The following is a 13,127-nucleotide window of genomic DNA, read 5'->3' as shown; positions in this document are numbered from 1 at the left end:
TGTATTATAACATTACTATATGTGTCTTAACTATACCGTAGTTATTTCAGTCTACAATTGATCATTTTCCATTGAACCCATTGTACTCAAGCTGCAGTATCTCAGTGTATGCTGAAATTGGTGTTGCTAAAAAGCCACTTCATTGTCCTATTAAACTTATTGGAGTAGATCCTTCAAAAATTGTCTACATCAACAAATCACCTCCTGCTCTTCCTCCATCAATGAGTTAGTAATAATTATACCTATCTGATTATACGTCATGATTATGCTTGTGTATATTAGACAGTACTAGTTCAAGCTCCCCTATTGCTAGTATCAGTCAAACCAGGAGAGAGACTGAAGAAGGTATGGTTGGTATTAACAATAATAATAACACTGATCACTGAATTTTTATCATTCATTAATAGGTACATTTAGATCTGATATTGCTCATAGAGTAATGACAGAATGCACTGGAATGATAAAGGAAAGGGTTGGTCTGTATCCACTGATAGACAGGCTGGTTGAGAAGAGGATGATAAGTGATGCTGGAAAAGGTCAAATTGTTGATACCAGCACTGGACTAACTGCAAACTATAGAATGGACGAGCTACTTAGTTTAGTTAAAGCATCCATTAGAGAGGATGGAGAAGATTTTGGTTTGTTTCTAGAAATAATTAAACAAGAGAATACAAGAAGAGCTGATAGACTAGCACAAAGACTATTGGACAATTATAAAAGATTATCATACATGTAATTTTTGATTTTGAATAATTAATTTTTATTGATTCTTATCAATTTATTGATTTCATCAGAGCAATTGCTTTTTAAAAATTATAATACAGGACAAAAAAAAGAAAAAAATGGGAAAATATTTTGAGTATTCTCTTTTTGGATGTACATGTACAGTTGTCATAGCAACAGCCATTTTTCTTAGCATCACTACTGATCTAGTTGTTAGAGTAATTCTTCTACAGAAAGTAGAAGGAGGAAGAGAGAAAGGATCAAGAGAGAAAGAATGGAATGAAATCATGAGAAGTAACAAGTCTTACCCTCTTTGATGAAAAGGAGCATACATGGGGTACCCCACAAAAAAAGTAGCAGTATACCATAACATACATGTATATATAATGATAACAATAAATAATGTGTCATGTAATAAGTAAAAGAAAAATGAAAAAAGAAGAATACAAGAATGGGAAAAAGAGGAGTAACAGTAATGAAGGGAAGAGTTTAATAAGAGAAGAGATACTATAAGGAGGGGGAGGTATTGCCGGTAAGCAGTAAGGAGCCGGTAATTTTAGAGGAGGAGTAAGTCATGATAACCACTGTCTCTGTCAATGGACCAGTCTGCCAGTGTCCATGTATTGAGAGTATGAATTAGTGGAAGAGGATGAGTATAAGAGATAAGGAGTGGTAGTAAGGTGGTCCTGTATATATTGAGTGAGAGATAGTCTTGCGGTGCAAGACCACGCTCTCCGTAGGCGTGGTCTGGCACTGCAAGACTAAGAGAGAGGAGGGAGAGAGAATGAGTGACGAGTGAGAATGAAAGTAATTGATAGAAAGGAAAGGAAAAGGTGACTGCATAAAGTACAATGAAAATGAGTACAATAAAAATAATATACAACACCATTTCTCATATTGTACATGTACATAAACAGTACATTTACATTCGATAAAGTATACAAATGCATTTCTCATAACTCAAAAATTTAAAACTAAATTTTCTACATCAATATGTATTTTAATAAAACTTGGAGTGTTTTAGGAGCCATATTAAAAAAGCATGTGCCATAGTTTTATAGTAAAGAGCATTTTTATAAATTGGTAGATTATTATAATTGCAAATGACTTGATAAATAATTATTTTTAAAATTAAAAAGTAAACAAAATTGCCACTATCAAGCCTGATTTTATGGTAGGCTATATAGTTCACACATTAATTGCCATCTAATGGTCAAATTAGGAAGCACTAAATGCATCATCAAATTACCTAAAATAAAGTCCCATTAATCTATACTAAATGAATAAGAAATAATATATTGCCTATAATTGGCCTAGCCATTTCCAGATGTACATGTACATATAAAAAAAGACCTTCATTCCATGCACTGAGTACAGGCCAAAAACCCTGTATTATAATAGTGCAGAGACTTTGGTCAAATTTTGCTACAGACAAATTCTTCCAGTTTTATAGTTTTGTTGCATATACTTGGTACTTATGCTCCTTAAAAAATTTTGAGTTTATTTCAATCAAATTAGAATTGTTTATGAACTTTTAAAGCTGCTTCAAAAGCTATATGCTACTATAAGGCTTGTCAATTAAAAATTATGAAGCAAGCTTTGTGGGAAACCCTGCATTAAGCCTAGTAGTACACAATATAAGATTTGCTAGTATAAACCAATGGAATGCTCATCAATAACGCAAGAGTTGACCTTTGGTCAATTCATGCAATTGTGTACTAAGCTTATTAAGTATATGCACGTACATGTGAATAAAAAAGGATCGAGCTTTAGTGACTGTGAAAATTCAACCATTGACACCATGCAGCAGCACATACCTTTTTAATGCATAGTGTGTTGTCACTATAACTGATCTGTATCACTGATTATAATGGATTACATCCAGTTGGTGGGGGAGATCCTGTTAGTAAATCAACCTGTGATTCATCACGAGACGACATGTGAACTGAAACTGTTTCTACAAACTGTCTCAATTTATTAGACTCCAAAAACAACAGCTCCTACTGTAAACAAACAAAATATTTCTAAAAGCTAGCTGCTACTAAAGTGAAAATAAAATATGGTGTATGGATAATAATGTACATAATGTTATAGTATAAATGCTATGGAAAACACCAATCTACATTACACGTATAACATTACTCTAATACATGTACATACATGTACATATACTTTATTTGTACTTCACCCTGTGGTTTCTGTCCCTCGTACTTCTCTTCCAGGATGATGTGAATTAAATTCTTAAGCAACTACATGTAGTCCCTTCATATTATGCCTCCGCCTACAAGTACAGATGTAACCACACCACTCACTTACTGTTCCAGTGGAGAAAGGTGTTAGTAATAATCTCTTGTTATCATCATCATCAATAGTGACTATAAAAATAATACTGAAAAATATGTAATGATGTCAGATATTTAAAATGCTCATTAAAACTTAAAGTAAAAGAGGTTTGGTCACCTGAATAATGTGCCAATTTCTTTAAAATCCCTGTTGTACTACAGCCAATGCTTGTTTTGATGCTGAAATAGCTTAAAAATCATCTTCCTATTATATCAATTTTTCTAATGTATATTGACGTCCTTATGCTACATGTAGTATAGAAAAATTTAGTTAATTCTGACTTCAATTTTTCAAGTGTTGGCCATTATTAAATTAAAATAGGCCAATATCTGAAAAAATCCCTGTAATGTATAATAGCCCATGCTTTTTTCTAAAAAATTGGCTAAAAGATCATCCCCAATTTTTTACATTATCTTATGCATATTAATATCCTTATGCTATGTAGAAAATTTGAGCTGATTCTGACAAAAAGTTTTTGAGTAATGAACATTTAAAAAATGCAATTTCCAAGTACTATGCCAGTTTCATACTAGATCTAGAACCAGTGGTGGTGCCAGGTCAATGAAACAGAGGGGGCACTATATACAAGAAAGGGCACTATAATGTAGAGAAGAGTCAGTCAAGAATGGTTTGGGAGGCATTCACTGTAAAAATTTAATTAGAATTTTGTCAACAGGGTGCATGCATGGGCCTGTGCCCTCCAGGCCCTGCCCCCCTTAAAACCGCCAGTGTATAGAACCTTGGCAAGATAAAGGAGCTTGGTGACTTTGGTCAAATAATTATTACATCTAAAATGTAAATATAATAGATCTATATACATAGATCTAATTATAGTTATTTAGTACATAGTAGATCTATGTGTGATATGTAATGTATTGAAACTCATAATTATTTCAGAGCCTGTCTCCATGATGTTTGATGCTTTCCTCATCATTGATCCTTTTAGTTTCAACAACTCTGTTCAGGTAGGCCTGGTACTTGACTACTTTTTAACATAATAATTATAGTCTTGAAGGAGCTCCTGGCCGGATTTAGTGAGATCTTCATTTTCCAGTTCATCACAATCCCCACTAACACAAACCCTTTTTTGCGATCGCCACTCCCACAATCTAGTCTCACTAGCCAGACCATTCCCCAGCCTACAGTCATTGGGGTGGACTGTAGGCTGGGGAATGGTCTGGCTAGCGAGACCACCCACAATCAGGGTAGTCTATATCTAGCCTCTTTCTTGGATCTCTAGCTCTCCAGCCTCTCCATATCATCTTCTCTCCTCCTCTGTCTTTACGCTTTCTTTTTCTATTTATTCACTGTCTTCATTTCTACAAGTTTCAAAATGAGAGCTAATCACAAGGCTCCTGTGATAGGGGAGTCCCTCTACCTGTGGGCAGGGAACCAGGCTGACTTACCTGCAGTTCATGACTCTCTTCAAAAGAGGGAACTGACCTCAACAGTTGATGTCTACCAGCTTTCTACTGCTGACTGGTCCTCTCACCTCAGTAACAAGAGGTACCCCGCCATTAGGAGTTGCTGCTTACTCCTGTACCACCTCTCATTCTAATATTTACTATTTTGGCGGATGGTGTGGTCATGATATTTGTTACCACAATACATTGAATGTACTGAATACGATAAAGATGCAGTGGACTTCATGCAGTAATGCTGAACAGTCGTTGATGAAGAAAGCATATGCTGGAATGATATCAATGGAATTTGATGAAGCAGAATACCTTGTCATGATAGGAGGGATTGGTTCCACACCAACTCTTTGCCATCCTCGGTTTCAATATGATCAACTTAAGGATGGTCGTGTTCGTACTAATGAGCAGTTACTTTATAACGTGTCCACTGGTAAAATTTTCTTTATTAATAAATAGCTTTATACATGTGCATGTATACATTATTGTTTCACTAATAATTAACTGTATGATACACAATTGCGTCTTTTTGATAAAACTTAAGTTTACGCGTACATGCATCTACATGTACATGCATATGCTTCCAAATTCATAATTACAAGTATACTATTATAGCATATATATATACTTATTATTGTATTTTTAATGATACGATCATTATTTCTTCTTCACTTTAGGACAATTTACTGTTCCATCTGTCAGTGGACAGTGTTGTCTACCAACTAGTAGTTTCATAATTGAGAAGATTACTACTACCGGTAACAGAGGAATAATGGTTGGAGGTTCAGTGACTGTTAATGGTGATGAGAGCACAGCTACTAACACTGTTTACATATTCAGTGTGACTCATAGTTTAATAGTAAAGGCCTCCATACTAGGCCACATGTTGCTAGCAACATGTTGCCTAGTATGGAGGCCTAAAGCCCAACATACACTACAGGCAACATGTTGCCAGCCTTTGATCTTTCTTTCCACCTTGTTGAAAGGAATAGAAAGGTTTTCTATTCAAGGCAACATGTTGCTTGACCACATCAAAGCATGATCAAAGGCTAGGCAAATGTTGAAAGCAACATTGTTGAATGTTGTGTATGTTGGGCTTTAAGTATATTACATGTACTTTTGCATTTGTATATTTTGTTGTAGTAATTATATTGTACAGTAATACGTTATCTCAGTATTATCACTAGAGGATACTAGTGTTACTTTGTACTCATATTAACTGTGTTATGTTTATTATTATTAAATATTTACAAAACTCTGATACTACATGTTTTCATAATTAGACAGTGTGTGGTCATGCTCTTGTTAATAGTTTGGTATTTCATATTATCAAGTATAATGTGTACAAACAGATTTGTTATACCTCTAGTACTTGTACTTTAAAAATAAACACAACCACTAATCTCACCTCATTAACATAAAATCATTAAAATTAATATTAGGATTAATTTTTCCATGTCATACCCATTATTTGTATAACTGCACCCGTTATTTATATTTACGCTGATTAATATAATTAAAATTTTTGTTTATGTATCTAGATCTGGGAGATACTAAAATCAGGAGCAATACCTAATGAGGGACTGTGGCCTATGGAGAGATGTGATCATGCTGCTGCTATTATCAGTGGTGACTCTACCTCACCGACACTAGTAGTAATTGGTGGAACAAGAAGGAATCAACTAGTTAATGAATGTTTGTTATTTGATAGTATCACTACTGGTCAGTACAGTTGTAGGAAGGTATGTGTGTGTATAGTACTGTAATGATGTGTGTGTGTATAGTTAGGTCAGTTCACAGTGTGACACTAGTACTGATATTAGATTAGTAATTGCTAGTATGTTAAGTAAGCATCAATATGATCACTATCACTGATCAAACATGAACAATACAATAGAACTACCCACACATTTGATTTAAAATCACTTCTTATTTTGTTTGTACAATTAACTCTTGATATTGGGAATATATACAATTACACTGTAGTTCTTCACATATACATGTATCACATGAAATGTTAATTTTGTTAGTGAATTAGAATTGGTTTTGCATCTACAATAAATGTAACAATCATCTAAAAATGATGCAATTTTTGATGCTATGAAAAATTGTATCATTTCAATTAATGATCATTGCATTTATTGTAATGTTAAAATCAATTCTAATCTACAAACAAAATGAAAATTACTTGTATACTTATTTTTATCTACAGATTCCTCTACCTGAATCTGTTACTGGTAGATACTATCACTCACTCACAGCAGTCACAATGTCACCACACTGTGTCTGGCTAGTAATTGTTGGAGGATTTGAAGAGTTTAAATTGAAAGATGTTGGAGGAGTGAAGAAGCCGATGTGTACATTTATCACTGATACTAATAGACTAATAATGATAATTGAATTTGGTGAGATAATATTAAATAGTAGTAATGTAGAACATTAAAGGGGTGAGCCTAAGCAAGCCATACGTTAATTCTATATGCTGTCTGATCTACATGTATGAGCAAGTAAAGCAATGTACATGAGTAGTCCGTATCTTGCAGTTGAAAAATGTAAATTTTCTTTATCACTTCATCGCTAAAGAGTCTTTGCAGCAATTAAAGAAGACAGTACATCTGCTTTGTTAACTGTCTTTGCTGCTAGAAACAATCACTGCATGCACAAGCAGCAGAAATTAGCAACGCATGCAGCTTTCTCTCAGCATTCATTGTCATTTAACTCATCTGAGACAGAGTCACTCAACAAATCATACTTGAAGAAGATTGTATATCTGATTTGTTAACCTAGGCTTGCTGCTAGAGAAGAAACCTCACCAAGAATAAATCTCAGTGCATGCAGTTAGACAATACATGCAGCTTTCTCACTTATATTCAACTTATCAGAGTCCTTTATATTATGAAAAAAGATTCTATACCTGCTTTTGTAACTTTCTTCTTGCCAGAGAAGTCTTTGAACAGCAGTTTAGTCTTATCTTGCTGACCATTTGCTGCAAATAAGCTCAGACTTGCTCATAGCCGCCATTTTATTCATTGTGACCACACCCACTTTCAATGAAGATGAGGCTTGTTAATTTTAATAATAGTTAGACGACCCTATCCCCATACAGATGTTTTCTCGTCTTGGGGCTCGCCCCAATTAATTGTAACGATATGAGCATTAAATACATAATTATGTATATTAAATATGTCACTCATTTTTACATGTACATTATTTGTAAGTTTCAGTTCCTATAATTATGACGTAGATTTTCCATTCATTTTGTACATTATACTGTACACACTATACAGTACCTGTATGAATATTTTATACATTGAATACATGTATTTATAAATATATAATGTATTTTATTGTCTCCCAGTATATAGTGAATCTGGTGAGTGGATAGTACAGTCAGTACTGGATGCTAATGATCTCACTAGTAAGAACTATCAAAGAAAGTATCAATCATATAACAAGACCAGAACATGGTTGATGGATCAGCTAATAGAATATCCCACAGAGAAGGAAATGAAACTTCAGAGATATATACGATCTTTACATCAAGAGCTACAAGTGACTCATCAGAGTAAGGTATCACTACAGGAGGCACTGGTTAAGGCCAATAAACAAGGTACATGTATACATTATATATACATGTAGGATACTACAAACTTTAACTGTACTTATGATTACTATTACATGTATGTACTATTGTGTGGTTATTTGTAGTGTGAGTGTGTGCTAGCTGGTTTACATTATGATGCTAGTGGATTACACAATGTTTATTATGGAAATAGTATCCTGTACTCAATATACATGTACATGTAGGGCAAATTGTCAGGCCATGCTCCAAAAATAATGACATTCATATACTGACCTCTGCTTACCATAATTTGTAACAATCATGCTGCATGTACATGTACATGTATTTTATTGTTAATGTAGTGCAAGTTTGTATTAATTCCAAATAATGCTTTGTACATTAGTTGGTTGAACCAGTCATATATTTATCTGTTTAGTCTCTGTTGTTTTATTATGCATAATATTATATTGTATAGCATAAAACTTTTATGTCCCAAAAATTTTAAAAATTCACCCAATAAATCTATTTTGGCACAGCTTTCATTTTCATGAATTTCTGCAGTTCAACCATGTTGTCATTGAACCGTCAAATTAATTTTTGCTGATTTTATTTTTGTGAATTATTGATAAAATGCAAAACTTGTGAAAATTTTGGGCCACGAAAGATTTTAGCTATATGGTACTCTCTTCTTTTATATGATTCTTCAGTCAAAGGTTATGATAGTGATATTATGAGCAGTGTATTAGAAGAGATGAGACAAAAACAGGAAAAGTTGATTAAAGAGAAACAGATTATTACTGGTTTGTGTATCATCAGTTCATAATATTAGATGAGAGAATATTCTATTAATGTAGAAGATTATGAGAAACTTAAAATCAAAGTTGCTGATATGGAGGAGAAGGAGGAACAATATCTCAAGGAGAAACAGATCAATACTGGTTAGTGTATCATCATCAGTCAATAATAATTATTAATATTCTATTAATTTATAGACCTTAGAGCTAAAGTGTCTGATAATGAATTGTATACAACCAAACTAATGAAGGAGAAGTCACAACTACAGGAGAGAGTCACATCCTTAGAGGAACAATCCATCAAAGAGACTAGTTCCATTGCACTACAATTTAATTACCTGATCCCTGCAATGGGTAAGAGTATTATTGTGTGATTAAATGAGTATATATAAGGTGGTCATCCAGCTTATTGTCAGTGAATTGTCAAATTCCTCAAAAATTAGGCCAAAGACCCTATACTATATACAGGCCCTTTTTGTCTATAATTACAAGGAGAGCTAGAATTTTAGTTCTTCATTTTTATTATGTTTTCTATAATTATGTATCAATTTTGAGCTGATTTTAATCTAGTTTGGATATTTTATGAATTTTCAAAGTTGGTTAAAAATGATGCAGGCCAACAGCCACCTTTAGTCTTTAGCCACATTTCATTAAAAATGGCTAGGAGAGAATTCTCCATTTTTATAATTCTTTCTGATGCATACGTGTTCTTTACATGTAATTTTGAGCTGATTCTGATCATGTTTGGATTTTGTATAAATTTTTAAAAGTGGCTTAAATGGCCGTATACTGTATTGTATGCTTGTTAGCTCATGAAGCATGCTGTTTATAGCTCACTTAAAATGCTTTGTGGGAAACCCTGACTGAATGTATAAAATTGTGTATGTATTCACTACAGTATATATTTTGTATAATTGACAGATAAATTGGATTGTCTGAGTGATGTCCAGGTAGCAGAGAGGAAGCTGTTTTTAATTCAAGGAGACAAACCTCAACTGATGAATTGGGAGAAATATGGTCTAAGGATTGGCGTACAAAAGGAGAGCTTACTGTCCTCTGAGACAGTAGAAGCAGCAGTGGTTGCTCTTGTAGGAGGACAGTTCCAGTTTCCTCCTAATACTGTCCTAGTCAGTGCTGTGTATGCAGTATCACTCTCAAAGCCTCTCCTCAAACGGCTCATATTAGAAATACAACACTGCATTGATTTAACAGGACGACCAGCTCTTAGTCGTCATCTCAAGTTTGCCATAGCTCCTGTGAGCACACCCAGTCTTCCTTACCAGTTTTTTATAGTTGAGGGAGGAGAGTTTAACTCTGATAGTTGGTATGGATCTATTCAACGTAAAGAGTTCTGTTTGGTAGCTATTGTTGGGGAGAAATATCTACCCAAATCATCAACTAATGGAGATGAGTCAGAGGAAGAGGAGGAGGAACAAGAGGAAGAAGCAGAAGAGGAAACTGAGGAGGAAGTTGTAGATGGTAATAGTGATTCATCCAGTGATCCTGATAATACTAAAGATCCACCAGGATGTAGCAATGGAGGACAAGGTGAGTATTGAGTCAGTCAGTGTATACTAGTCAGGGTTTTATCTACTGGGGGGTGGGGGGAAGGTTCTACCCCAAACTCAATATCTTCCCCCCCCCCAAATTTTAATGAAAATTTTCATAAAGTGTACATAAAGGTACACAATTGTGTACATAAAGTGTACATGATTGCTCTGTAAATTACAAATTTATTGAGTAAGCAATTGCATAGTATTACTGTAATATAGTCAGTATTGCTTCTACATGGAAGTTTACATGTACTTCCCCCCCCAAACCAAAATTTCTAGATAGAACCCTGCTAGTATATAATGAACTGAGTTTATTTCATGCATGCCCTCTATAGGAGAGTCTACTAGTAATGAGGGAGTAGAGGAAGAGGGGGAGACTGGAGGTCAGCCATTACATGAGGAAGGAAAAGAAGAGCAAGAGAATGAAAGAGTAGAAGAGTCAAAGGATCATGAAGAACCACAGCATGAAGAAGCAACTGCTCCAATACCTTGTACTGAGAGTAGTTTAGATTTTAATAGTAAGTATTGTGCTTACATTAACATTGACAGCCAAGATTAATATTTACTATTATTATTATTATATTTGTGTATAGGTAAAATGGTTCTTTCCACTGGCATAGTAGAGAATATGACATATGCTGGACAGGTTTATTATGAGGAGAAAAGAGCTAAAGAATTGGTGACCTTCTCTGCAGCCAAGAAATTGAGAGCACTCATTGAGGTACATTATGTACAAGTACATATACATGTAGATATTCATTTCTATAGTTCATTGAGAAGAAACGTGTACAAGCTGAAATTGATCAACATGTTTATTTTTCTTTTATTCCTTCCTATTCATATATTGAATTAAAGTTTGATGCTCCACAAAATGAGTCATTCACTGGTTGGAGTATTAAGCCTCACCTTAAGCCTTGTAGAGTAAGTACTGCAATATAATGTGTTGTTATGTGTATATTAATAGTTACGTCGTTGTGATGTTGATAATTTTGGCGATGCTACTTATCCTGTTCCTCCATCTTGTTTAATATCAATATATGGATCATCTGTAGCTTTATCATCACTGCATTACTCTGTACCACTAGTGGGTGTTGTTGACCCAGTTACATTGCTCATTCATTGTTCATTGAGAACTGCTCCTCCTCTTCCTCTTCCTTCAAAAAGTAATGGATAAATCATTTCAATTGTTTATTCCTTTAATACTAATCAGATCCTACTACCTCCTCCTCTACTGTAGTACATGAATCAACTGCACTATCAAGAGCTAGTAAGTTGATATTGACATAAAAACACTAATGACTGAACTTGTATTATTAACAGGTACATTTAGATCTGATATTGCTTGTAGTGTAATGACAGAATGTACTTCATTAATAAAGAATTGTGGGATTGACATTCACTTTTTAGTGGATAAGTTGTTGGAACACAATATTATAAATGCAAGAGAGAAGAGAGGAATAACTGATGGCTACACTAAACAAACTGCTGGTGAAAGAATGGATGAATTGCTCCACATCGTTTCAAGCTCCATTTGTATGGAAGGAGAAGTATTTGGTATATTCTTAGATATACTCAGAGAGGAAGGTACTAGAAGAACTATTAAACTAGCTGATAAACTAATAGAAAAATATAATAAAATTTAGCTTATTATTGTTGTTGTTGTTGTAGTTTTGCAGATTGTTGATTTTATCAAAGCAATTGCTTTCTAAAAATTATAACAAATGAATACAGGACAAAGTAAAAGAAAGAAAAATGTAAAACGTTCCTGAGTATCTCTTAATGAATAATACATGTACATGTACAGTTGTCATTGCAACAGTCATTTTCCTCAGCAACACTATACTGATCTAGTTGTTAGAGTAATTCTTCTACAGAAAGTAGAAGGAGGAAGAGAGAGAGGATCAAGAGAGAAAGAATGGAATGACATCATGAGAAGTAACATGACTTACCCTCTTTGATGAAAAGAAGCATACATTGGGTACCCCATAAGAACGGTAACAGTATACCATAACCTAATGATAACAATAAACAATGTATCATGTAATAAGTGAAAAAAGAAACAAGAAGAATAGAAGAATGGGAAAGAGAGGAGTAACAGTATGAGGGGAAGACTTTAACAAGAGAAGAGTCTACTTACTTGATATGGTTAAGGTCTTCAATAGTATTAACTAATTGCAGAGAGATACTAAGGAGGGGAGGCATTGTAATATAGTAAGGAGCTGGTAATTTTGGAGGAGGAGTAAGCCATGACAACCACTGCATGTCTCTGTCAACAGACCAGTCTGCCAGTGTCCAGTATTGAGTGTATGAATTAGTGGAAGAGGATGAGCACAAGTGATATGGAATGGTTGGTGGTCATGAATAGAGAGACTGAAATGCACAGTGTATATATAGCTAAAATCTAATATGCCATTTAATTGGCAGAGAACAAAATTAAATTTAGTGATACACACTAATTGCTAATTCAAAGCACAGTGTACCTGTAGTCTGTGTGTCTGGTTCAACATAATTTTGAGGATAGCCTATATAAGAAAAATAATTCTCAAAAATACATTAATAAATAGTAAGATGCATACTCTGTTCAATCGGTTGTGAGGCAAATATATTGTGTTTAGCTCCTATAAATTAAAATAATTATGTTATAAATCATAAGCACACTACACAGCCAAGAATTATCATGCTGATACAGTAGTACTGCCCAAAGTTAATGAATCAGGTCTGATTACTTAAGTGATAC

At 34.1% G+C, this 13,127-nt stretch overlaps 3 protein-coding genes across 3 annotated transcripts in view; 2 read left to right on the top strand and 1 right to left on the bottom strand.

Annotated features, from left to right (window-relative positions):
• The window catches only part of LOC109583165 (uncharacterized), a 3,347-nt gene extending 2,570 nt beyond the window's left edge, over positions 1–777 (top strand). The window contains exons 2-4 of the mRNA XM_019998391.1: positions 42–225; positions 283–345; positions 408–777. Of these exons, the coding sequence (XP_019853950.1) occupies positions 42–225; positions 283–345; positions 408–736 (576 nt within the window). The 3' untranslated portion in view covers positions 737–777. The remainder of the gene's footprint in view (positions 1–41; positions 226–282; positions 346–407) is intronic.
• A 3,923-nt stretch (positions 778–4,700) lies between these two features.
• Positions 4,701–12,116, top strand: LOC109583161 (uncharacterized). The gene is made up of 10 exons (XM_019998379.1): positions 4,701–4,914; positions 5,159–5,340; positions 6,023–6,166; positions 9,788–10,385; positions 10,726–10,908; positions 10,984–11,111; positions 11,159–11,311; positions 11,355–11,553; positions 11,601–11,657; positions 11,711–12,116. The coding sequence occupies exons 1-10, from the start codon at positions 4,701–4,703 to the stop codon at positions 12,031–12,033; spliced, it is 2,181 nt and encodes a 726-aa protein (XP_019853938.1). The 3' UTR covers positions 12,034–12,116.
• A 167-nt stretch (positions 12,117–12,283) lies between these two features.
• LOC109583370 (uncharacterized) overlaps positions 12,284–13,127 on the bottom strand; it is a 1,989-nt gene continuing 1,145 nt past the window's right edge. The window contains exons 4-7 of the mRNA XM_019998683.1: positions 12,967–13,008; positions 12,871–12,912; positions 12,528–12,791; positions 12,284–12,402 (exon numbers count right to left, since the gene is read on the bottom strand). Of these exons, the coding sequence (XP_019854242.1) occupies positions 12,559–12,791; positions 12,871–12,912; positions 12,967–13,008 (317 nt within the window). The 3' untranslated portion in view covers positions 12,284–12,402; positions 12,528–12,558. The remainder of the gene's footprint in view (positions 12,403–12,527; positions 12,792–12,870; positions 12,913–12,966; positions 13,009–13,127) is intronic.

This window comes from Amphimedon queenslandica, unplaced genomic scaffold (genome assembly GCF_000090795.2).
Source record: "Amphimedon queenslandica unplaced genomic scaffold, v1.1 AMPQUscaffold_13518, whole genome shotgun sequence".
Classification (NCBI taxonomy): domain Eukaryota; kingdom Metazoa; phylum Porifera; class Demospongiae; order Haplosclerida; family Niphatidae; genus Amphimedon; species Amphimedon queenslandica.
This window is presented reverse-complemented; position numbering and strand designations above follow the sequence as displayed.

What these genes read in the sequence shown, in the direction of transcription:
- LOC109583161 (XM_019998379.1), top strand. Translation starts at nt 4,701, where the DNA reads ATGCAGTGGACTTCATGCAGTAATGCTGAACAGTCGTTGATGAAGAAA. An exon ending in GTGTGACTCATAGTTTAATA is followed by an intron (nt 5,341 to 6,022) that starts GTAAAGGCCTCC and finishes TTATGTATCTAG; the next exon opens with ATCTGGGAGATACTAAAATC. An exon ending in TCTTCCTCTTCCTTCAAAAA is followed by an intron (nt 11,554 to 11,600) that starts GTAATGGATAAA and finishes AATACTAATCAG; the next exon opens with ATCCTACTACCTCCTCCTCT.